At 42.1% G+C, this 26,594-nt stretch overlaps 1 protein-coding gene across 2 annotated transcripts in view; it reads left to right on the forward strand.

The window, feature by feature from the left end:
* Nucleotides 1-850: 850 nt before the first annotated feature.
* Nucleotides 851-26,594, forward strand: part of RPS6KA2 (ribosomal protein S6 kinase A2) — a 264,581-nt gene continuing 238,837 nt past the window's right edge. Inside the window, exons 1-2 of one of the 2 annotated variants that reach the window (XM_089530038.1) lie at nt 851-1,023; nt 13,063-13,116. In XM_089530038.1, coding sequence (XP_089386164.1) covers nt 913-1,023; nt 13,063-13,116 — 165 coding nt within the window. In that variant the 5' untranslated portion in view covers nt 851-912. Of the gene's footprint in view, nt 1,024-13,062; nt 13,117-26,594 lie in introns of those variants that run through there. The other variant, XM_089530037.1, reaches the window with a different exon arrangement.

The following is a 26,594-nucleotide window of genomic DNA, read 5'->3' on the forward strand; positions in this document are numbered from 1 at the left end:
GCTAGACAGGAGTGACTCCGGATCTGCTGTGAAAAAACAGCACGCTTTGCATTGCTAGAACAGGAGTGACTGCGGATCTGAACTGCAAACTCCCCCCCCCCCCCCCCCCCGTGATAAGGTCCTAGGACTGGGTGACCTAGTCATACTCTCTCATCCTCAGAGGATGGCCATAGCAAACCCATTCTGAGGAAACTTGCCATGACAACCCCATGATAGGTTCCCCTTAGGGCTGCCATAAGTTGGTAAGGACTTGAAGACACACAACAGCGGCGGGACGTACTAAAAGAGATGGCAGTACTTGGCCAGAGGGAAACCATCCTTGTCCAAGAGGGAATCATTGCAGACTTGCCCATAGACAATTGTTGGAGAGTGCCTGCCTACAGGCAAACGTGTTTCCCTATGGGCAAGCAAGCATTCCCCAATGTCCCCCTATGATGAAGGAGCCTCCGAGGAGGAAGAAGGGGCTCCGTGGCGCTTCCCCTGAGGCCCCCGGGGAGGCGCTGGTTGCTATAGCATCCTCTCCCAGCCTCAACTCCCCCCCCCCTTGCCTGAGGAGCTGAAGGGTGTCTCTGTGTGTGTATTGGGTGGGTGTGTGGGGGGGGGGGGACTGCCTTCATAGGCCCAGGGCTGGAGGTGTGTGTCTGGGAGGGCTTGAGTGCTTCTCCTGCTGCCAAGCGAAGCCCCTTCCCAGCGCAGGGCTGCCATTCCTGCTCCTTCCCCGCCTGCAGCCCCTGCCTAGGCGCCTCCTGCTTTCTCCCTTTGGCAGCTGCTGCTGCTGCTGCTGGTGGTGGTCCTTTCGGGAGGAAGCCATTTCCAAGAGGAGCCCCTTCTTCCCTCCGGACCCCTCTGTCCTCCTGAGAGAGGCTCTTCTTGGCGCCCTTTTCCTGGAAAGAGAGGCAAGTCTCCTGAACGATGCCCATTGCCCATCTGCTGGAGCTATGGAACAAGATCGAAGTCAAAGAGGTGGACGGAGGGGAAGAGGGGGAAGAGGAGGAGGAGGTGGAGGAGCCCATGGAGACAGAGGTGAGCAGAAGGGGAACTTGGTGGGGGTGGGGGTGACCCCCCTCAGCTGCCCTCCCTGGGAGGGAAGAAGCAGCCACTTGTTGATGCTCTTCCAGCAAGGAATGGGAGGAAGAGTAAAGAACAGTCTCAGTTACTCAAGGCAACACTTTCAGGCAGGCTTAGGACACCTCCAGAGGAGGGGATGGCAGGGCAAGGGAAGGCAGATGCCTCTGCTCCCTTGCAGTTCAGGCAGGCAGCCTTCCCTCTGGCAGGAGCTCTGCAGTAGACCCTTGCATTAGTAGTCCTGCAATAGCCCTTTGCATGAGTAGTAGTCCTGCACTAGCCCCTTGAGTGAGTAGTTCTGTAATATCCTTTTGAGTTAGTAGTCTTGCAATAGACCATTGTATTAGTAGTTCTGTAATAGCCCTTTGCATTAGTTAGTTCTGCAATAGACCCTGGCATAAGTCCTTCTGCAAAGGAGTGCATTGCAGAACCAGAACTAGTGCATTGCAGAAAGTTGGTTTTCCACCCCCACCCTCCATCCAAAGATCTTTATCTTCTTCCAAGGGGGCTTTGAAGCTGCTTCAGAGTGGGAATGCCTTGACAGAAACACAGCTCTCTTCCCCAGTTTCTCACCTCCTCCAACCACTGCACTCCAGTGGCAGCACAAGAAGATGACATCTGAATGTCCCCTAGCCTTAGCTCTGTCTGTAAGATATAAGAGGATTGCATGGCTGCTGGATTCTTAATGCATGTGACATCGATGGCACCTAGTTGCCCCTGCCAGGCACATTTGCTATCCGATCCTTTTAGAGTCATAGAATCACAGAGTTGAAAGGCATAGGATCTCCTTTGTAGTGTACTAGAGCATCTAGCTGGGTGTTGGGCACCTGCCATGTAAATGTGTCCTCAGGATTACAGAGCTGCCACACAAGTAACTCACTTAAGAATCAATAAGCAAAAGATCTTTACAGTAAATAACCAGATTTCGTAGTTCAATTTCTTCCTTCAACTAGTGCTATCGCCCTCCCTCTAAGCATGAAACTGGTGACTGGTTCTCTTTCTATGTCACTCGAATACAGGTAAATGAAAACTTACTGTGTGTTGGTGCCTTGATATCAGTGCATTCAACTGCATGGGTTGATATCTGGTAAAATTAATTGTTCTTCTATCTGACTTGCCAACGTTACAAAAAAACAACTGTTGAATTACCTTGGTAATTTTAAAATTCTGTTTTATATGTGCTTAACAGTAATGGCTACTGTGCAACAGTTTCAGAAGAATGGGGAGGCTTCTGATAACTGAAATACTGTAATATTAGGAAAAGGAAGCAGTCTTAGCTTTGTAGGTTTCGAATGTATTTTCCCTCCCACCCACACTCCAGTCAGTTTTCAGTGATCTTGCATTCATAGAGAGAAGGAGCCTAGCAATGAGTTTATTTCCTCATAAATTTTAGACTAAGATCACATTCTAGTCCCACTGAAACAGCTGGGCATATTTTCCAATAAATGTGTAGAAGATGGAGTTGCCTGATTACCTATATGCTGATCTTATATAAATCACAACACACCTTTTATGTGTTAGCAGCTGATAACACATGCTCTCTCTGTGCGTGCATGTGTGGTTTCAAGTCACTTGTCAACTTATGGCAACCCCTAGAATTTCATTGTTGTTTTTTTTTAAAGACAAGGAATATTCTGAGGTGGTTTACCAGTTTCTTCCTGTTAAATGTAGCCTGCAGCACCTGGCATTTGTTGGTGGTCTTCCATGTAAGTTTCAAGGAGCACTCATGATTTCTGAGCCTCAAAAGAACATGAAGAGTACTGGCCATTTGTTGTTGCCTGTCAGGTGCCACACACACACATATACAGTTTTGCAGTCTGCAAGCAGGTAACAAAAACAACAAGTTTATTAGGCCCTAGATGAGCAGCATAACTAGCATGCTGTGTTTGGCTTGGTGAGTCACACTCATCTAGAGTTGTACTGGAGAATTATTACAGTCGTAATACTACTGCTGGCAAACTCATTGACTCAGATGATCTCAGATGGGTTTAAGATGCTCATCCTCTTGTTCTAGGAGCAGACTTTGCAGGACGGCTTTATTTTTTATAAATGTCACTATGCTCATGGGACTAGTAATTGTGCATAAAGTTGCCACTGTCATGAATTTATTGTAGAGTAAATTATTTGCAAATTGTAAGGTCAGTTTTTACTCTCTGGCAGTCTTGTTGATTGTAATGGGAATGCTTCAGGAGATATAAAATGGAAGGTTGAGTGCCTAAGCATTTTCTTCTTGCATGCTTTGAATGACTGAAGAACATTGTCACCACCACTGAACATGTAAGATCTTTCACTAGGTATCAATATGGTTCTGATACTAATGAAATATAGGTAGATCAGTATGCCTTTTCATCATACCATTTTTAAAATAAATATGTTACCTGGTTGGTTAAATTTCCAGGCATCTACCCAAGCATCACACAAGAATTTTGAAAGATATAACATATTATTAGAATGTTAACAAGTGTTGCCTACCTTAGAAATATTAGGAGAGCAGGACTGTAACATTTATTGACTATTCTGCAACCATTTATAATGAACTAGATAAGGCACACTTGCAGGGTCCATGTTTGGTGAGAGAATGACCAAATTGTGGTTATTTTTTAAAAGAAAAATGTTCACCTCAATGGTATGCATTTGCACTTCTTGCATGTAGTGTGTGCCCCTATAACAGTAGTTCTCAAATGGTGCAGTGGGACCCCCGGGGGAGGGGACAAGAGTTGCTCAAGGGGATTGCAAGACTTGGAGATGCTGATCCCTCATCCTTCTATTCTTCCAACCTTTTTATGTGTAAAATTTACACATGCGTTGAGTGTTGAATTTTGAATTTACTAAAATAAAACTGTTCCAGTTTGAACAATAATATTTCCTTATAAAACGTGACATGAATATATAGAAATGTGTAAATGAAAACATGCACACCAGACAAACAAAATATTTTATTCATATACTACACTGAGTGTGGGAACATGACATCCACATGTAGATGCAAAGGGGAGTCTGAAGGGTAAAAGATTTGAGTGCCACTGCCTTGGTACACGGAAGATCTCCGGGCAAGGAAGCGGGTGCTGCGACGGCTAGAGCGTGTCTGGCGGAAACACCAGCGCTTATCCTACAAGGCTCTCCTAGACTGTCTTTTTGACAACTATGGAGAGGCGATAGATGCGGCAAAGGAATAGTTCTTTGGCGCACGTATCGCGTCCACGGAGTCGCGTCCAGCAGAGTTGTTCAGGGTGGTGAGGGAACTAACTCAGCTCCCTCCTGCCCCGAACCCGATCCTTGAACCAACTAAGGCCTGCTGTGACCAATTTAACAACTTCTTCGCGGATAAAACCTCTCGGATAAGGGAAGGTCTCGATGCCAGCGTTAGAGCAGAAACCTGAATAGAGGTGTCCAGAGCCTCCGTGGTCTTGGTTATACTGGATCATTTTGAGTCGGTGAGTACCAAGGATGTGGACAAGATCCTTAGAAGTGTTAGGAAGACAACCTGCTCCCTCGATCCCTGTCCCTCATGGCTAGCGGCTCAGGGGGGACCGGTAGTAACTCAAATGTTACACCGGATTATTAATACATCTCTGAGGGATGGGCAATTTCCATCGAGCTTAAAATTGGCCACAGTAAAACCTCTGCTCAAAAAGCCATCCCTTGACCCCCTGATGCATAACAATTATCGGCCAGTTTCGCTATTGCCATTTTTAGGGAAGGTGATCAAGAGGGCGGTTGCAATCCAGCTTCAATCGATCTTGGATGAAACGGATTATCTAGACCCATTTCAAACCAGCTTTCGGGCGGGATACGGAGTTGAGACTGCTATGGTCGCCTTGGTCGATGATCTCCGTCTGGGCATGGACAGGGGGAGCGTGTCCCTGTTAGTGCTCTTAGACAACTCAGCGGCTTTCGATACCATTGACCATGGTATCCTTCTGGAGCGCCTGGCAGAGTTGGGAATCAGGGGCACTGCGCTCCAGTGGTTCCGATCCTACCTCTCTGGGAGGTTCCAGATGGTGCAGCTGGGGGACGTGTGCTCCGACAGGAGGGCCCTTACATCTGGGGTCCCTCAAGGAGCCATTCTGTCTCCCATGCTTTTCAACATTTACATGAAACCGCTGGGAGAGATCATCCGGAGACATGGGGCGCGGGGTTATCAGTATGCTGATGACACCCAAATAGTCTTCTCTATGTCTCCGACTGATGCAGTGACCGGGGATGGCATCTCTCCTCTCGTGGCCTGTCTGGAGTCGGTAATGGGCTGGATGAGGGAAAACAGACTCAGCTTGAATCCAGAGAAAACGGAAGTACTCGTGATAGGTTCCCCCGGTCCGGGAATGGTGGTGGTTCCACCTGTCCTAAACGGGATCACGCTTCCTGTGAAGGACTCGATACGCAGTTTGGGGGTGCTCCTTGACTCGTCGCTTCACCTTACATCTCAGGTGGATGCAACGGTCAGGAGCACCTGTTATCAGCTTTGGCTGGTACGCCAACTGCGTCCCTACCTGGGCCGGGCTGACCTAGAAACGGTGGTACATGCTCTGGTAACCTCTCGCTTGGATTTCTGCAATGCGCTCTACATGGGGCAACCCTTGTACCATACCCGGAAGCTACAATTAGTACAGAACATGGCAGCAAGGCTGGTTACTAATACACCTAGAACCAGCCATATAACACCAGTCTTAAAAGATCTCCATTGGCTGCCTATTCGCTTCCGGGCGCAATACAAGGTGTTGGTTGTTACCTATAAAGCCCTAAATGGCTTGGGCCCAGGGTACTTAGAGGACCGCCTCTCCCCGTACAATCCGCCCCGCACACTCAGATCAACTGGGCAGCAACTGTTAAGGGTTCCAGAGGCCAGATTAGTTGCCACCACTAAGAGGGCCTTCTCCATCTCGGCCCCCAGCCTCTGGAACGCGCTGCCCTTTGAGCTCCGCTCAGCCGCCTCCCTTACCCAGTTCAGGAAGGGGTTAAAAACATTCTTGTTTGAGCAAGCTTACCCCTGACTCCCTGACCCCTAAAGTATTCTCTCCTCGCCCCCTTCGTCAGCATGTCAAGCTGGCATGAATTGTGGTGCTTATTGTTTTATTGCAAAGGTTTTTAATGCTATGTTTTGATGTTTTTATATTGCTGTATTGTTGTATGTATGTTGGAAACCGCCTTGGTCTTATAAAGGCGGTATATAAATAAACTTTTACTTACTTACTTACTTACTTACTTACTAGAGTCACATTCTATGACATTTTGGAGTCTATACAGATTTGTACAAAATATTTCTACTGGTATTCTTACGCTTACCTTCTCAGGGGATTCCAACTGCAAAAACTGCAAGAAAAGATATTCCATCTGAATGTTAGGTTCAGAGTGTGGTGGACTCTCCTTTGTTCAAGGTGTTTAAACAGAGATTGGATTTCTTTTGTGGGTTTTTCGGGCTATTGATGGTTATCTTTCAAAAGTGTTTTGGTTGTATATGGCTGCATAGCAGGGGTGAACTAGATGGCCTGTAGGGCCATGATTTATCCAAGAGACATCACAAATTCCAGCAAAACCTTATTTGCAGTGAGGAACATAAAATGTTAACAACTGTAAATGTGTATGAGAGGAAGAAATGTGTGCTTGAAGTCCAGTAGATAACTTTCTTAGTGAAAACAACATCAGATTTTAGAAGAAACTCTTTTTCATACTATATCCTATATACCACAAAGAGAACAAAATAGTACTTTCAACATGCAGTACTTCTGGTTTTAAAAGGGTAAAAGCCGTGTCCAACTGTAAAGGGTGGTGCTCATCTCTGTTACTAAGTCAAAGAGCCAGCATTGTCAAAGACTACTCTGTGATCATGTGGCCAGCATGATTGCACAGAACGCTGTTTACTTTCCCACCAAAGTGGTACCTGTTTATCTACTTGCAATTGCATGCTTTTGAACTGCTAGATTGGCAGAAGCTGGGACTAATGACAGGAGCTCACCTCATCACGCAACACTTGGGCCTCAAACTGCCTATCTGCCTATCTTGCAATCAACAGAATTAGCATCTTAACCACTTAAGCCAGCTCATCCCCTACTTCTGATTTTACTCACTGCTAATTGTTTCTTGCTACCACAAGTGACTGAACTGGACATGTAATTCAACTGGGTGAACAGCTAAACACCCTCAGTGTGGCATAGTGGTTTGAGCATGGGGCTACAACTCTGAAGACCAGGGTTCGATTCCCAGCTCAGCCATGAAACCCACTGGGTAACCTTAGGCAAGTCACACACTTTCAGCTTTAGGGGAAGGCAATGGCAAACTTTCTCTGAACAAATCTTGCCAAGAAAACCCCATGATGGGTTTGCCTTAGAGTCTCCATAAGCTGGAAATGACATGAAGGCAGACAACACACACAAACACAACCCACTGTAAAAGGAAATTCAGTCTCTTGTCTTCAGAAGTACAAAATAGCCATCATACAACAGTAGGACATGTCTGTAGAGCAGTGTGGGGCGGATTCTCTTTAAATCAAATTGATTTAAACATGGTTTAAATTGCTTATCTGAAGCAAATTTAATTATTTAACTCACAATTTAAATCACTAGTGCTCTGTTTAAAATTGAGTACACCTGTAGACCTTAAGCCAGACAGTGAAGAAACTAAGCCTGTTTAGGGTCATACACAGAATATTAGCAAAAGCAGAAGGAACATTAAGGTAGATGGTCTAATTAGCCCAGTATTTTGCTTCTAAAATAGATCTAAAATATTTCGTGTTCCTTTTGTAACTGGTATTTGTGTTTTTAATGCTCTATAACAGTGATGGTGAAACTTTTAGAGACCAAGTGTCCAAACTCAGTGATATTCCCGCACCAGGTGTCACTGGGTGCTGGGGGTGGGACTTCCAGCGGTGGGACCTCCATCTTCTGGGGGTGGGACTTCTGGGGGAAACCCAAGGCACATTCTCTCAGCTTCAGGCTAGCAATAACAAACCCCCCTCTGACGAAACTTGCCAAGCAAACTCCATGATAGTTTCACCTTAGTGTCACCATAACTTGGAAATGACTCAAAGGCACCACACACACAAGTCAAGCTCTCTCAACCTCAGAGGATGGCAATGGAAAATCCCCCTCTGATGAAGCTTGCTCCATGATAATTTTACCTTAGGGTCACCAGGAACTGGTACTTGGAAGGGAGAAGGGTGCTCTGGGCCCATAAGTTGGAAACTACATGGAGGCACACAACAATAACAAAGATTGTGAGTTCCTACATGGCAGGGGGTTTGACTGGATGACCCTTGTGGTTTTTTCCAACTCTATGATTGTATGAACAACAACAAGCATAATAAAGCACAGAAGGCACAGCACAAGAACAAGAACAAAAAGAACCAGAGGTTTGAGTGTGCATCTCTGGAGACCTGGGCTCAAATCTCAGCTCTGCCATGAAACCCACTGGGAGACCTTCGGCAAGTTACACTCTCTCAGTCTCAGAGGAAGGCAATGACAAACCTCCTCTGAAGAAACTCACTTGGCAATGAAACCCACTGAGAGACTTTGGGCAAGTCAAACACTCAGCCTCAGTAGTGGCAAACCTCCTCTGATGAAATCTTTCCAAGAAAACCCCATGATAAGGGGTCTTCAGGTTGTCATAAGTTGGAAATGACTTGGAGGCACACAACAACAACATGGGTGGCCTCATTACACCTCACAAAACTGCAGTTCCTCAAATTCCATAACATAGCAGGGGGCGGGGCTTCTGGCTGGAAGGGGCAGACTTCCCACCCCTCCTTGTTGTGGCTTGGTTTTCCATGGGAGAACCAGGCTGCGGCAAGGAGCCAGGCTGGCTGCATGTACTTCTCCGGCCCTCCTTGTTGTAGCCGGGTTCTCCTGAGGCAAACAGAGCCACAAAGAGTTGGGCCAAGCCTATGCACTCCACCCCTTCCCCTACTTCCTATGGTCACCACATGCCTTCAAAGATGGTTTCATGTGCCAGAGAGGGCACGCATTCCACAGGTTCACCAACACGCCTGTATAGGATGAAGTGATTCCCTATCTAATTTGTGATCTTCATGAGATGTCTGGGATCCTGGATCTTTTCTGGGCAGATGTGCCAGATCACTCTAGCTTTGAGTGGTACCTGCTTGTTTGGCTCTCCTTTTCCTCATCTGAGGAGGTCACTTCCAGATAGGACATGACAACTAGTGATGAAGATTCTGTTTAATCAGAATTTTCAGTAGAACTACATGGTTGTCTAATACAACTTTAATATGTATTCATAGATGTAGGTTTCATTGGTAAATCAGATTTATTTTTAATTTATCAAAAAAATGGATTCCTCTGCACTTATATTCATACTCCTTCTCCTTGTTCAGACCTGCTCCATTTCCATCTTCAATTTATTGATATTTTTTTATTTGTGTGTGTGTGAATAAGTCTAATTTCTCATTTGTAAACTGCAGATTGAACTATATACTACAGGTGAACAAACTGAATTTAAATAATAAACTTGAACTTAAACATTAAGCAAAATACCAATCTAAATTGAGCAATTAGATTCTAATCTATTCAGAAAAAGAATTGTAAACTATTGTACATTGTAAAGTCTCTCCTTTTCATTAAATAAACAATGAGACTACTCTCTATGCAACACAATTACTTACTACTACTTCCCAAGGCACACTGGGAGGTGGTTGAGTGACAACTCAAGACTTGTCACTCAATGACTCAAGGAAAGAAATCACTCTTTCTCACATCCCCTGAAATCCCATCTTGCACCCCCTGGGAGTACAGGCACCCCATGTTGGGAATCACTCATTTATAACATCAGGGCTTGGCTTATTCAATAATACATAAAATGAAATACTTTCTAATAAACTATACTGAAGCAATAAAAGTGACATTTGGGAGGCTTATTCTTTTGAAATACCAGCCCAAATGGTACAAGCAGTGTCCAAATCTGGCTGGCTGTGTTTTATGTTCTTTTCTTCCTCAGAGAAAGATTTTGTTGTTTTTCCAGCTTTACAAAATACAGTCTGTCTTGACTTCAATTCAAGAAGATTACGCATAATCTTGTAATGCTAATTGAACAAGTCTGTTCTTCATTATTCACCCATGCTTTTGCATATTAAAGACAAGATATTCATTCTTCCATACTTGGGCAGTAATTCCCATCAAAACTGGTAGGACTTCAATTTAAAGAGGTTTAGGATATGATTTTCCATTAAGCTTTTTTTTAAATCTGAATGTATATGAATTACGTAGCATCTTTCCACTTGTCTATTTCAAAGCACTCTCTGTTGAATTCAGTGGGGTTTATATCCAGTTGTGTGTGTAAAAGATCCAAGCATTCTTTGTGGTTGTTGTTGTTAACTGTCCTCAAGTCAGTTCCAACTCATAGTGACCCTGTGGATGAGTCATGTCCAAGAATCCCTATCCTGCAAGCCCTTGCCCATAACCCTGCTGATTGAGTCTATCCATCTGGTTTGTGGTCTTGCTTTCTTTCTTCTACCCTCTATCTTCCCTAGCATTATTTTTCTTTTCTAGTGATCCGTGCCTTCTCATTATATGGCCAAAGTATGATAGCCTCAACTTGATCATCTTTGCTTCCAAGGAGAGCCCTGGTCTGATCTGTTCAAGAACCCATTTGTTTGTCTTCTTGGCTGTCTAGGGTATCCTAAATATTCTTCTCCAGCACTACATCTCAAATGAGTTGATTTTCTTTCTGTCTGCTTCCTTCACTGTCCAGCTCTCGCATCCATGCATGGTCATTGGGAATACAATGGCCTGGATGATTCTGACTTTAGTGCTTAGTTGTATGTCTTTGCTCTTCAGTATCTTTTCAATTTATTTTATAACTGCCCTTCCCATTCCTCGTCTTCTTATTTCTTGACTGCAGTCTCCATTCTGGTCAGTGTTTGATTCTAGATAGGGAAATTCTTTGACTATTTCAATTTTCTCGTTGTCTAGATAGAATTTGTATATTTCTTCTTTATTATTTATGTCATTGTTTTTGTTTTCTTTATGTTCAGTATCAGACCTGCCTTTGCACTTTCATCTTTGACCTTCCTTATTAACTGTTCCAATTCCTGAATGTTTTCTGTTAATATTATGGTGTCGTCTGCATATCTTAGGTTGTTAATCTTGCTTCCTCCTATCTTTACTGATTCTAATTCTGCTTTTCTTATGATGTTTTCAGCATATAGGTTAAACAAGTAAGGTGATGGGATGCAGCCTCGCCTGACCCTTTTGCCCATTGGGAACCACTCTTATTTCCCTGAATTCTGTTCTGATGGTGGCCTCTTGCCCTTGGTACAGATTCTTCATCATGACTATCAGATGTAGTGGCATCCCCATGTCTTTGAGCGCATTCCATAGCTTTTCATGATCAGTACAATCAAATGCTTTGCTGTAGTCTATGAAACACATTCTGATTCTTTTTTGTAATTCTTTAGTGTTCTCCATTAGCTATCGTATGTTTGCAATGTGGTTCGTAGTGCCCCTTCCTTTTCTGGAATCCTGCTTACACCTTTGGAATTTCTCTCTCCATGTATGGTTGGAGTTTGTGTTGCAGAATTTTGAGCATGATTTTGCTCGCATGTGAGATTAATGCTCTTGCCCTATAGTTGCTACAATCTTTTGTATCTTCTTTCTTGTGTATTGGTATGTATATTGAGCATTTCCAGTCTGTTGGCCATCTCTTTGTTTTCCGTTTTTGTTGGCATATTTCAGTTATCATTAAAGTTGCATCTGTCTGTGGGCATTGTAGCAGTTCAGTAGGGATACCATCTGTTCCTGGTGATTTATTTTTTCCCATTTCCTTTATTGCAGATTTCACTTTACTTCTTAGAATTTGGGGCTCATCTTCATATGGTTCCTCATTCCAAATGTCATTTATTCCCTCCTCTCTTTTGTATACCTCTTCTATGTATTGCCTCTGGCATCTTTTTATTTCTTCTTGTTCCTGTATTATGTTCCTTTTCTCTCCATAGAGCATCCCTTGCTTTGAAGTTGACTTTAATTTCTCAGATTTTTTTGACAGAGGTTTCTTGTTCTTCAATTTTTTGGGTCTTCTCTTTCTCTGCATACCTGGTCATTGGTGGATTTCTCCTTATCCCTGCACGTCAGACATTGCGCAGTTGTGTTATACTTCTGGTTTTGTTCTGATCTCCCTTTGTTTTTGCATTTCTTCTTTCTTTTGTTGCCTGAAGTGTTTCATCTGTCATCCATTGTTTCTTATCTTTCCTTTTTGCCCATTGTTAGTGTGTTGTTGTTTTTTGCATTTGTCCTTAATTATGTCTTTGACTTCTGTCCACAGTTCTTCAGCTTCCTGGTTGATTATACTCAATTGTTGAAATCTGCTTCTTACATTGTCATTGAATTAATCTGAAATGTTATTCAGGTCATATTTTGGTATAATGATGGTTTTTACTTTGTGGTATGGTGGGCATAGTCCAGCTATAATGATCATCTATGACATTCACTTGATTCTGATAAGAAGAATACTTTCTATTTAATCCAGTAGGATTTTAACTGCTTAGCCTTGCTTAAAACCAAACATTTTACAGTTTACAGCCAAATATTCCAAGTACAGGTTTTCTCTTTCAGTCCCATGGCTTACTGTTCTTCCCAAGTATTGAGAGCCAGTGTAATATAGTGGACAGAGTGTTGACCATGGCTGTCACAGTGACTCAGGTTTTAACTTTAGACCTGCAGTTAATTTAACATTAGCCCTGCATATGAAGCCAATAGATGATCATCCCTCATTCTAAACTACCTCGTACATTATTGTGAGTATAACCCTTTGTATGTTGTTTCAAGATCTTTTCTGGAAGAGCAGGATATAAACAAGACTAATGGAGTTAAATAAAGTATCTGGCTGTTATCAATTCTGCATTGCTTTCACTCTTGCATGGAATAAAGCTGGTTAAAAATATGGCTTTGAAAATTATATAATGTATCAAGATAATTTTTGCATACTGATATGCAGTTTAATTGTTTCCAAGTTTTGTACAATGTCTTCATAAAATTCCCTCTTTTTACTTACCAGCCAGCAGCAGAGAATGTCAGCCTGGATGAAATCTCAGATGAATCTGCAGATGAGGTAATTATTATGACTGCTTGGATTCTGTGACTAGTAATATTTCATCTTCATTTTAAAATTCCAAAACTACCTAGCATTAGCGAGGAGAAATTAAGCAGTTGCTAAATTTTCAGCAGTCAAGACAAAGGGAATCTCTACTGGAAGATGTGTGTGTGTGTGTGTGTGTGTGTGTGTGTGTGTAGATTTACTAGTCAAGCTTGTGAGGCTTTTAAGTCATTATTCAACGGATAATTTTATTCCAACAGTAAAATAAAAGTATATACTAGGGGCAGGTGGGAAGGAGTGGCCTGAGGCCACTCTGTCCACAAGCGGATTGGGACTGTGCCAACTGCATGGCCTGCTCTGAAACTGGGCACTGCCACTGGCCATCTATGCTGCCCAGAGCCAGGTTATCCTGGCTCCTTCTTGCTCCAGCCCAAAGGACCAGGGCACAGTGTAGGAGCAGCTTCAGGTTGAGTTGGAGGCTGAATTGTTTGAATACCACATCTCCAAGGTGGCTTGTAGCCTCTTCTTTTTACCCATCTGTTCCGGGCCTAGATCATTTTAAAAAAATTTGTATTTAAAATACTTTATCTTGATGTTTGTTCTGAAAGGCCAACAGAATTAATCAAATAGCAAACTTACATCAACAACAACAATAAATGTAACAAAAATAGCAAACCTACAATGAACAAAAACAATAAAACACATCAGATAAAGAAAAGCCTCAATAATTATATAAACATAAAGAAATATTTACATCCTAGTTCACTGAATACACACTCCAAAATGCTGCTGAAATAGACACCTCTTTACTGCTAGTTGAAATATAATCTTTCATGTAAAGACATTCTAGGCTTTTTTTAAAGGGGAATATTTACAGGGCACCTGGCCATATGATCAGCAAGGAGGGAGTCACTCTACCCCCTCCTTGTTGATCACACATTTTCCTGTTATGATCTCAGCAGAAGCGATGGAGATGGCCAGACTGTCACAGGGAACTGTGAGGCCACAGTGGTAGTGATAGTGGCACAGAGGGGGACAGCAAGGATAATGCTGTGTCACCCAGCAGCCCATCTGGACACATTTGGCTCACATTGTGTCAACCCAGGGAAGCTCCTGTGCTTAATACTCCAGATTTAGGGGGGCAGTGCAGACACACCTTCAGAAAATAAATACTTTTCACTTGGCAACAAAATGATCACAATATAGAGAAACCAGTCTGGGGGTTCATTCTATGACACACACAACCCCACTGAAAAGGTTGTCTCTTCAAAAACCATCCCTTATTAGGACCAGTTAGTGAAGTACTTCACAAGCTGAATTTAAAGTAAAAGTAGGTATACAAAGACGAAGGCTGGTTTTGGATTACATGACCATAAGGCTCGACCAATAAATTTTGATGACTGAGGTAGAGGACAAAATTGTTTCTAGACTTGTTCTATTTATAAAAACAATCCATTGGCAGTTTAATCTTACTTCTGCACGGGTTACAAGACAGCTTCTTGTGCTGCACATGTGCACAGTAGTCTAGTTTGGGTGGCCTTTGAATGGGGCTGAGAAACAAAATGGAAGCTAGCACAGATGACAAAACACTGGCATATTTTTATATCAGACAGTTCCAGTTACAAATCTTATCACCCTGTTCCGGGGGGGATCTGGGTAGTAGCCTTGATACTAGCCTCTACCAAGAAATGATCTGTCCATGACAGGGCAGAAATATTGGTTACCTCTGCCCACGGAGACTCCATGTCCGTACAGAAGACAACATCGAGTGTATTACCAGCAGAATGCGTGGGCCCTGTGACCAATTGGGACAGGCCCATGGCAGTCATGGTGGCCATGAACTCCCGAGCTGCACCAGTTGGAACAAAACCAGCCTCAAAGGGGATTGAGGTCCCCCAGGACTAAAAGCCTAGGGGACTCCAACACCAGCTCCGAGACCAGCTGTGTCAGCTCGGCCAGGGAGTCTGTTAGCGCATGGGGTGGTCTGTAGACCAACAGAATTCCTAAACTGTCCTTGGCCTTCAGGGTCAGGTATATACACTCGATGTAGTCTGTCTGGCGCACATGATTTCTGGTCAAGGCAAAGGTGTTCTTATGGATCAAGGCAACTCCCCCCCCCCGCCCACTTACCCTGATCTGGTCCTTAACTGAGTACCCGGCAGAGAGGGCCTGTGCCCACACCGCTTCACTCTCAGGCCCAAGCCAGGTCTCAGTAATGCAAGCCAGGTCGCAGTTCTTATCCTCCACAAGATCATGTATTATGTGGGTCTTGTTCTTAACAGGCCTGGCATTGCACAGGAGCAGAGACAGAGTTTGTGGTACGGTTGGACTGACCCGCAGACCTCTTTGGTTAGGGGAGTGGATGGAAGGTGAGATAGATATTACGCATCGATCCCGCCTTCCCTTGTAATATGACTCCACTCTCCTACCGCTATATCTCCCCTTGCCCCACACTTCTCCGATGGGAGCCCCGCTTAACACAGCCACACCTCCCTTCCCTTCGTCAAACCAAGTACACACCATGTCGAACAAGCTCCTGACAATGCTAACAAGACAAACAACACACCCTCATTTACAATTGCCCTCCCTTCTAAAAGTCTATAGCAGCGGGAGCAGGCAACTGCCCTTGCCACTCCTCCCCGATGGTATATGGGTGTGAGTGGCGTCCTCTTTGGGGAAGCTGGCGAGCCGGCTATAAGGGGGCCGCTCCCACCGGCCCCTCCCCTCTAGAAGACGCCGCTCTGGCAGCAAAGCAGAGTCCCCTGGGGCCGCTCCAGCCCTGATGGAAGGAGGGCGGGTGGCGTCCTCTTTGGGGAAGCCGGCAGGCCGGCTTTTTGAAGGCCGCTCCCACCGGCCCCTCCCCTCCCGAAAACGCCGCTCCGGCGGCAAAGGCAGAGTCCTCTGGGGCCGCTCCAGCCCTGATGTTTTATAAGCTGTCTTATAGATTTTTATACTGGAAAAACAGCACACAAATACTGCAAATTAATAAATACGGTTTCAAAACTCAGAGAACCTCTTTGATAGTTTTGTCAAGGGTTGATTTAGTGATATTGATGGCGTTGGCCAAAGAATCTGCAACTAAGAGCATAGGTAGGAACTGAAAAAATAGTGTTAAAATAAACCTTTTGGTGGTATTTTTCATTTCTGTAAAGTGACAGTAAAGCATAAATTTACATTTACTTAAAATGTATTTTCCTACCACACTCTATCCTGTATTAATGATTTTTTGAAAGACATACAAAGAGCAAAAAGTGTCTTGATAAAAAACAGTATTTTAAATAATGTAATCTAAATCTCTAATTAAGTTCCTGATTTTTTCCATCTCAGGTTTGGTTGTCCCAAACTTTATGACATGTTTTGAAAGGGGTTTTCTTTAATATACTGTATTTTTGCATGTTTTTTTCACTAACCTACACGGTTTCCTCTAAAATATGCATTCTATGTGTATTTTGCAGTGGAGAATTCCACTGCAAAATTTGGAGAAGTGCAAATTTCAAAGGATGGCTGTATTTCAGTTTGTATTGGTTCAAAACTGTGAAATAAGGTATGTCCCAATAAAATGAGACTTCATGCTGGTTTGACCTGTGTAGGACTGCATTGTTAATGTCATGTGTGAAAATGACCATATAAGTTGGAAAATATACAGTAACATAAGTGATTGTTAAGATACTCAGGGCTCAAACCATTAACCGTGGTTGTAATGTTATGATTATTACCATTAAGATGTAATGGTATTAATGAGTTATCAATGTATTCTGAAACTGGGTTAATATATCATAAGAGCAAAAGTCTTCAAACAATTAGCATTATTGATTTAAATGTGTTTGTCTGAAGGAGATACAAATGCAATGACTGTCTCATGGGGTCTTCTAACACACTTTCACATTTAAGAGCATTAAGATTTAAAAGCTACCCAGTCACCATTGCCTTTAAGGAGAACTCTTTGCACATCAAAACTGTGTGGTGCTTTGATAATGTGTAGGTGGTCCTGTGACATGCTTTACCTACAATGCTTTTCTATTCAAGTTCTGTCAAGTTCAAGTTCAATTTAAAAATCAAGGACCAGAAGGATTTTGAAAGCTGCCCATTGAATACCTGAAGTAGGTATACAGGTCACCTAGGCTCCTGTCATACTGCAGAATGAATGCAGTTTGACACTGCTTTAACTGTCATGGGTTCATGCTATGGAATCCTGGGATTTATAGTTTGTTGTGGAACCAGAGTGCTCTGACAGAGAATGCGAAGTATCTCCCAAAATTCTATAGCACTGAACCATGGCTGTTAGTGGTGTCAAACTGTATTAATTCTGCAGTGTAAATGCAGCCCTGACATTAGTTCTCTCTAATATTTTATTTCTGTAGAAAGTATAGCAACTGTTTTTAATTTTGTATCTATATGTGTATTTTTATGTAATGTTACACGAACCGGTGACATTTTATCCTCCTATTGGATGATATATAATTGTCCTCTGATTTCCTCATCTTGCTACAATGTAGGTATATTTTAGGAGAGCAGCCAGAGATAAAGTATAATTTTCAGGAAGAATTGAGTTAATTCTTTTTAGAATCTGAAGATAAAATTAGGTGAGATAGCAGGACTTAATCAGTTCTCCATATTATTGCTTTGCTTTCAAAGACCAGCATACCATTGTAGTCATTCCTATTAAAAGTAATTTTTTGTGTGCTGTACTAGCCACTAGAGCTGGTGACCAAGAATAATGAGAAATGTAATCTCACAATATATGGAGGACCATAGATTCCTTATCACTGTTCTTGTGCCTTAATGTCTACAATGAATGAAAAATGATGATCTTTTTATTTTTTGAATGAACAAAAATAGTTTCTCATATCTATGTATGCATTTAATGAGCAATCGTTTTATATAAACATTAGTAAACTGAGAACAGTTCTGGATTATGTATAACAAAATGTGTCCCTTTATGAACAAAGCCCCAGACTTCTTTTTGTTGTCATGCCAACAGCAATCTATTCAAAACAATTCTGTGCCTCTGCAATACTAAATCCAATCAGCAATAAAAATGTCCTTGTGTAACACCTAGGCATTTTAATTTATAATTCTAAAAAATGAAAAAGCGAATATCTCCCTCCCCCCTTCCCCATTTAATAATAATTTAATACTGACTTTTTACACTATGGCTTATATATAGCAATAACATCTGATGTCTTATATTCATTATCTTTTCTCTCTTCCTTCATCCAGAGTCCAAATAACTGATATAGGTCAGATTATATTAAGTATATATAGACTTATACCCACATTTATTATCATGTGAGATGATGACATTTCCATCTAATTATCTGTTGGGCTTAGGTTGCTGAGACTTCTTAAGATTTCTTGGATATGACATGGTGGGATTTTTCTGTGCAGTTTCCTACAAAGCATTGATTTCCTTCTCATCTCTATTTGAACATCTTGGCAATAGCATATGATCTTCTGGATTCATTAACTTGTCCCTGTATATTAGAAAGTTTCTAACTTAATTGACATTAATTAGTTCCTAGCATTGGTCAAAACAGTACTATCTCTGCACATACTATCTATATATCAGCAGGCCTGGGCAGAGAGCAAGGTTTATAGAAATCTCATTTACCTGAGATCTAACCTCATCTGAGCCTCTCATCCATGATGCAGGCCCACATTCTTCTGGTCTTCTCAATTCTGGGCCTGCTGCAGCTGGTATACCCATTGGGAGTCCATTCAATTTTTATTCAGGTCCATCTTTTCTCTGTTAAATGTGCCACGTTCATCTTATGTCATAAATTACTTGAACATTATCTTTTAGACCCCTGTGTGCTCTAATGAGAACATTCTGAACGTCTTCCTGGGCTGAAGGTTCAATTCACACGTCTGTTTTTCAGTAGTTGTTTGGGTAAAAATGAGGATATTTCCCTATTTATATCAGTGTTTTGTACAACTGATGGCACGGTCAGGACAGAGGCAAGCGTTTCTGGAATACTTTGCCAGTAAGGCCATGAGATGGTTCAGATTCTTTCCTAGAGGTGTAGTTATCAGTTGTGTTACTGGAGGATCCCTACTGAATACTTCAGGAAGTTTTATAAACTCTTATCCCCACCTCACCCCTCCACCTGCTATACAAAAAGAAAAAGGGGGAAAAAAGACAGTACAGTGTCAAAATGTTATACAGAGAGCCGGAATCTTTACCATCAAAAGAACTATGACACACAGCTCTGGAAAAAATAATGTTGTCTTCACCAATTAAAGGGCAATAAAAATGAGGCTAGCTAACTTCATTTTTGTTATGAGTTTTCTACTCAAGTGTCATGTAGGGTGATCCTATCATAGGGTTTGGGGTTTTGGTTTGGATTTTTGTCTTTAGTGTATTTTGACTGATATACTGCTAACTGATATATTTGGACTGATATACCAACAACCTCCTTTCTTGAAAGCAGGACAGGTAGCAGGGTCTATGATGCAAATCATGTGGAGGAGGCAATGGTCTTTTAATACTACAGAGCAAAAGCCAATACCTTATGGATCGGGACTGGTCTACAGACCACTACTTGGAGTAGCAGTGATGCAGAACATGGGGGTTTATTCCATGAAATATGGCTATATAATACTGGTTTTGGAATCTTGGGAGTTGTAGTCCAAAACCAACTTTGCCAAACTAGGTGATTTTAAAGCAAAATTGCCATCATCTTTGTGCTTTTTCAGCCCTGTAGGTGTATACATAAAACAATGGAAACTCTTTTTTTTGGGTTGTTTAATGTTGGGTTCAATACTGTACTGTATTCTGTACTATACAATGCTGTCAAACATTTAGAACTAAGAAATATGAAACAACATAGAAGCATCACAACTCTCTTTAATGGCTAGGCTTTTCCAGATGTCACAACATTTTGAAGCCATCGCAGATGATTTTTGATAGGCCATTGGAAATAAATCTGAGGAAAGGTTGGAAAAAAGGGGAGGAACTGAGGAAGGAGGACATATCTGTACTTCGGCCATGATCAGAATGTTGGTGCACCCATGTGGACTTTGAAAACAAACTGAGAAAGGGAACTATACTAACCCATCAAAGTTTACATTCCTTGAGTTATTCTGGGCTAAAAGTCATGTTTGTTAGGATGGGAATGAAGGCTGGCTTAATCAAAATGAGGTGTGCATTTGAGTGTTGGACTACAACTCTGGAGACATGGATTCAAACCTCTGCTCGACCATGGAAACCCATTGGGTGACCTTGGGAAAGTCATACTCTCTCAGCCTCAGAGGAAGGAAAGGCCAACTTCCTCTGAACTAATCTTGTCAAGAAAACCCACCTTAGGGTTGCCACAAGTTAAAAACAACTTCAAGGCACACAACAACACTAAGTTGTTGTTAGGTAAGCAATGTGTCTCTTATCCTCAGCCCTGCCATTGGTAATATAAAGATAATAATACAAATTTGCCTTCTATTGTTGTATAGATTGCTTTGCAGATGAAGTTCTCTGCGTTCTTTAAAATGCTATGCAATTATCATCATTATTAATGTTAATCTGACCTCAATCCTGGTGCTACCTATTCTAGATGACAACTGCACTGCATTTGAGACTACATTACATGCTAGCACAAGCTGGGATACAGAGTAGGATGCTATAACCTTTTAACATAGGCATGTGGAAGATAATCAAGGAGAGGTGCTTTAAGGTAGCCTCCTTATGCAGGTGTCATTGTTCATAACTGGCCCTAAATTCTTAGAGTGTAAATTATTTCTTAAAACGTATGCTCTGGATTTCAAGTACTGTACAATCATACCAGTTACAAAAGAAATACTAGGAAGCTGTTTTAATTATCCAAACAAGAGGGGAGGTGGAGAGAGAGAGATTCAGTTGAAACACAAATCCACACATTGTGGGTTTGGGAAACAAATAAAAAAATTCAAATAATATCTGTATTTGTCATAGAATTGAAGTAGCAATATAATTGCTCAAAAATTAGTAGCTAACCCCGGAAAAGAAGCAGTAGCAGAAAATAAAAGGGCACAGAGCAGCAATTTCATAGGTATAAACAGACACAACAGTGAGTCATTTGGCAATGCACTAAAAAGTTTAAAACACATTTTCTGCAATTATCAAAGAGGCAGTTAATGGTAGTTAATATTTTTCTTTGTTAAATATTCTGCCTAGAATATCACTTGTCATTGGTTTGACAAAGTGTTTGCTAGATAAGTTTGTTTGAATAAGCAGAGAGCTGAGAATTAAATTCAAGTGAAGAAGTTGAGAATTAATAACCAAAGTAGCATCTTGAAGCTTTAATGATAAGAACAACAATAAGCACCATTAATGTGTACAGAATTATCAAAAAAGAAGATTGCCATCAGCACCCCACCATTCATTTGTCAAGGCCATTTATTGGAAATTTTTCTTATCTGCTAAGCAGCTAATTCCTCCTGCTGAGGAATTAGCTGCCTACCCACTGAACTTGCAGCCACCTAATTCCCCACATAGGTGGTAATGCTACAGCTGGTAGTAGTAGTGGTAGTGATAATAATCGGCTCTATGGATTGAGGCGGGAAACAACAACAGATTAAACTACAACACATAAATTATGGCAATGATGTCATAATGGGCAGGTATCTGTATAGTTCCTCTGACCCAATCGCAACCTATCCAAGTCTATATTTTATCACCCACAGTGCTGTGGGAAATACAATATGATAGTTTTCATCTAAGTGGGGGCTCTGTTCTGTTCTGTTTTAGCACCTTTGGGTAGGCATACTGTCTTTTGAGGTGAAAGCTGGTACCTATAGCACCATCATCACTGGAAGTAGCTGCAGGTACTGGGGAAGGGAAGCAGTTTACTTCAGTTGCTGTAAACTTGGAGACCATTCAGACTACCTTTTACCCTGGATCAGAACCCGGATTAACCACGGGAAGTTCATATTCACCCTGAATCTCTAACAAAAGAATCTGAGGCTTTCACATCAGTTGAGGGGCAAATGCCCCTTAGTGCGGGTCATTTGGAAGCGAGGTAAAAGCTGTATCTTTTGGGAAAAAACCAGGTCCGGCGAATATGAACTTGTCCCCGATGATGATCGGGTCAAATTCAGGGGAGGGATTTAGGTCAGAGGAAGGGCAGAACGTGCCTCCCCTTCATCGGGGTGATGGAGAAGGAGGATGAAGCTGGGGGAAAGAAGGGTGCCATGGAGGGCAGCATCAGAAGGAGGAGGAGGAGGAAGGAGCCAGAGAAAGGGTCAATTCAGGGTAGGTCAGAGGGAGGGCAGGGAACGAAGCAAGCCTCCGCTCTCGCAGGCAGCTTTCTCTCTCTTTTTATTTTTTTTATTTTTGACAGTCTATGTGCATGCTTTTTGCTACAGGTAGATACATATATAGATAGAATAGCTTTTGCTACTTTCCCTTTCATTTCCTTGCTCCCAGCACAGCACTTTTTTTTCTAAATTATTTTTCATATGTAAATGCAACAATGCAAATGTTACAAATATTTTCCTTTCAATTTAGCAAAATGATATAGGATGCTTTTGCTACTGTATGTGTCTGGTCTGTAAGGAATTCTGGGGTGGCTGAGGGAAAGCAAAGGATGCAGAGATGCCATTTGGGGTGAGGAATTACTTATTATTATTAATATTATTATTGTATGTGTATGAGGCATTCTGGGGTGGCAAGGAGGGAGGATGCAGAAATTGTATTAGATTGCATTTTGGGGTTGAAAAGTGGAGGCAGGGGAAGATCCATAATCTGTAGTGACCCAAATACACACAACACACACACACACCTGGAGGTTTTTAAATTTGACAAAATATGTGCACACTCCTGCCTGTTTGTTTTTTTAAAAAAGAGGGGGAAAGCACACATCCGATTGCCCAATGGCTGCAGGAAACGTCACCTTGATGAAAGTGGAACTGAATTTGATTGACAGCAAAGGCGCCTTCATTTTAAACCGGTACCTGCAAATGTGAACTCTCCAGAAGAGCTGCAAAGGCATTCAGGGTTTAATTACCCTGACTGAGGTAAATTTTTACTGGGCACTTGCTTCCGGAGGGATTCGAGGGGGGGGGGGTATCCAATTCTGCCCAGTTTCATCCAGCACAAATAGGTGAGTCTGAATGGGACCTTGGTTCAAACTGCAAAAGTAAATTTGCACTGAGAGAGAAGAGAGGACAGAATCTCACTCTTTTCTGTAGAGTTAGGCAAAAGCAAACACCTCCAACCTCTCCCAGTGTGCATGCTCTTCCTCATTAGTAACATTTGCCATCTTGACCATGCTTTGATGTCGCTAGGGCACATGTATCCTAGGTTTTCATATGTGAGATGTTGAAGTATATATTCTCACCCCTTGCCCTCATGTAACTTCTGCTTCATCATTCAATAATGATGGCAGAAGCATAAGGCCAACACAATAGATATCTAGAGGCCACATAAATATACAACTGGTTTTACAGCTTTCATCTGTGAAATATTGGCTGATATCCAGCTTCAAGCACAACCTCAAAAGAAATATGTGAAAAATGAGAAAGAAAAAAGCCCAGTTGCTCATATGGGCATAGATTTTAAGCAGTGGTAGGAACTGTGTGGCCCAACAGATATTTTCAGCTTGTAACTCCTAGCATTTTTCACTGTCGTAGTCCAATAATGGGGGTGGGTAGGTGGGTTTGTTCACAGTTTCTATTCCTAATTGAAAGGGAGTAATTAATTTCTGGTTTCCACTTTTTGAGTGTTAGTGAGATCTGAGATCTCTGTGATTGTCTGGACATTTACTGCCTAAGAAAAAGAGGAAGAAAAAACAGCTTCTCAGATATTTTTCACTTCTTCCTTACATATCAGCAAGCAACACTGCCATCCTGTGGAACTCACTTAAAAATGAACTATCTTACCAAACCAGAAAAGTATTTGTAATTGTGCTACTTTTTTGACTCACCATGGTAACTCAAGTCCAAAAAGAAAGAAAAGAGTATGAGTCTTGTTCATGATATACCAATTGTAGCATGAGTCTTTTTTTCTCTCCTGGATATTCATACATATCAGGAACAACAACATGTTAATAATAATAATAATAATAATAATTATTATTATTATTATTTATATTTCCCGTCTTTCCCAATGGATTGAAGCGGGATTACAACAAGAATACAATGATACAATATCTAAAATACATATCTAAAATACAATGTCTAAAACTGCTACAATAAAATCATTAAATGGCAATTCTGACCTGAGGTAAACCATTCTTCTTTATTGAAGATCTGGGGGGTAGGCTCGCCAGAAGAGAGCTGTCTTTAATGCCTTCTTAAAGGCATCTAAGGTAGATATGAGGTGGATCTCTTCCGGAAGGTTGTTCCATGCATTGGGGCAGCAGCAATATATACTCTTTGGGAAGTAGCTGTTAATCACACTTTAGGATAGTCAAGTAGGTTCTTCCCAGTTGTTCTGAGGGTGCGGGGCGGATTGCGTAGGGAGAGGCGTTCCCTCAAGTAACTCGGGCCCAAGCCATGTACAGCTTTAAAGGTAATAACCAAGACTTTGTATTGTGCCTGGAAGCTAAACTGGCAGCCAGTGTATGGATTTTAAGACCGGTGTTATATGGTCTGATCTGGAAGTTCCAGTGACCAATCTGGCTGCTGCATTTTGGATTAGTTGAAGCTTCTGAACTTGGTACAAAGGTAACCCCATGTAGAGTGCATTACAGAAATCTAAGCAAGAGATTACCAGTGCATGTACCACTGTTTCAAGGTCCTATTTTGTCCAGATAAGGACTCAGTTGACATATCAGCCAAAGCTGGTACCAAGCACTCCTGGCCATCGCATTAACTTGAGATGATAAATGGCAAATCTCCGTCCCTGGACTAGGAGTACCTATCACGAGTACCTCCATTTTTTCTGGATTCAACTTGAGTTTGTTTTCCCTCATCTAGACCACTACTGACCGTAGGCAGGCATCCAGAGGAGAGATGCCGTCCTCAGTCACTGTACCAGTTAGAGACATGCAGAGGTAGGTCTGAGTGTCATCAGCATATTGATAACACCATGCTCCATGTCTCCAGATGATCTCTCCCAGAGGCTTCATGTAAATGTTTAATAGCATGGGGGACAGAATGGCACCCTGAGGAACGCCAGATGTCAGCTCTCTTTTGCGAGAGTAACTGTCCCTCAGCCTCACCATCTGGAGTCTACCCGAGAGGTAGGAACGGAACCTAACTCTCTCACGTCCTCCAGAAGGATACCATGGTTGATGGTATCAAAGGCCGATACCATTATGCTTCCTGATGCAAGCAGGAGGTCTTCTGACAATGTAGGATGAGGCATATCTACTAAAAAATAAGTTCCATTCTACCCACTGGTTTTCCCACTTTCATGGGGGTCCTGCACCCAAAACCCTGGTGAATGTGGATGGCCCACTGTACTATTACTAGTGCTGATGTTAGATTCAGCTTCAAGTCGAGTCAGCTTCTGTGTGTGGAAGCAGAAGTAGAATGCAACTTATTATGCTGTATCTCTCAGGCTGAAATATGTTTTCTGTGAACTCTAATACGTTTTAGTGGTACTTCAGAGATGATTACAGGAAGGTAGCTCTGCAAACTGAATAAGCAAAGTAGTCATAAGACAACTTCTATGGATTTGGTAGGGCTCTCAATGAAAGCTAAAACCCACATATCTAGAATGGAGGGCCTGAATCTTAGCCCCTCTAATGCAAAGGAGTGGAAAACCCTAGTCACTTCCATAAGGATGTTCTGATCCTCTCCTCCTCCTACTCCTCCTTCTTTCTGTTATTATATTTATTTATATACTGTCCTTTCCCCAAAATTGGGATTCAGGCTGGCTTGTAATATTAAAAAAACAGTACAATTAAAAGCATACAAAGATAGTACATTAAAACAGAATTAAATTACTACAATATTAAAACAGATTGTATGTTAAAATATAAAATACCATTTTAAAAGATTTAAAAAACATTTAAAACACTTTAAAACAATGTAACACTTAGTCCATTCTTTAAAACCTTTCTGTTTTAAATGCCTGTCTGAACAGGTAAGTCCTAGCCTGCCAGCAGAAGGACAACAAGGAAGGGACCATTCTGGCTTCCCTGGAAATGGAGTCCCACAGGCTAGGTGGTCATGGAAAAAACCCTCTCTAGTGTCCCTACCAACCATGCTTGTGATGGTGGTGGGACTGAGAGAAGGACCTCTCCTGAGGATCTCAGTGCCTGGGCCAGCTCATATAGGGAAATACAGGGGCAAAACAGACCACTCTGATAAGAGCAGTGCCCCAGCGCCCCTTTCAGTGCCAGATTGGTGTAGCAGCAACTGCACGTTGCGGCCCCAATCTAGCAGTTTGCCGCTCTATAAAGAACTGGCAAAATGCCATGCCTTTTTAGAGTGTCAAAAAGCTGTCCTTGCCATGGTGGCGGTGACTTTTTATCGATTCTTTGGCACAGCGCATCTAAACACTGTGGTAAAGAAATGGCAGACACAGTGCAGTCAGACATGGTGTGACGCTGGCATCAGGGAGGAGTCGAAGC

Source organism: Sceloporus occidentalis, unplaced genomic scaffold (genome assembly GCF_023333645.1).
Source record: "Sceloporus occidentalis isolate IW3139 unplaced genomic scaffold, rSceOcc1.0.p SCAF_6, whole genome shotgun sequence".
NCBI classification, from domain to species: Eukaryota; Metazoa; Chordata; class Lepidosauria; order Squamata; family Phrynosomatidae; genus Sceloporus; species Sceloporus occidentalis.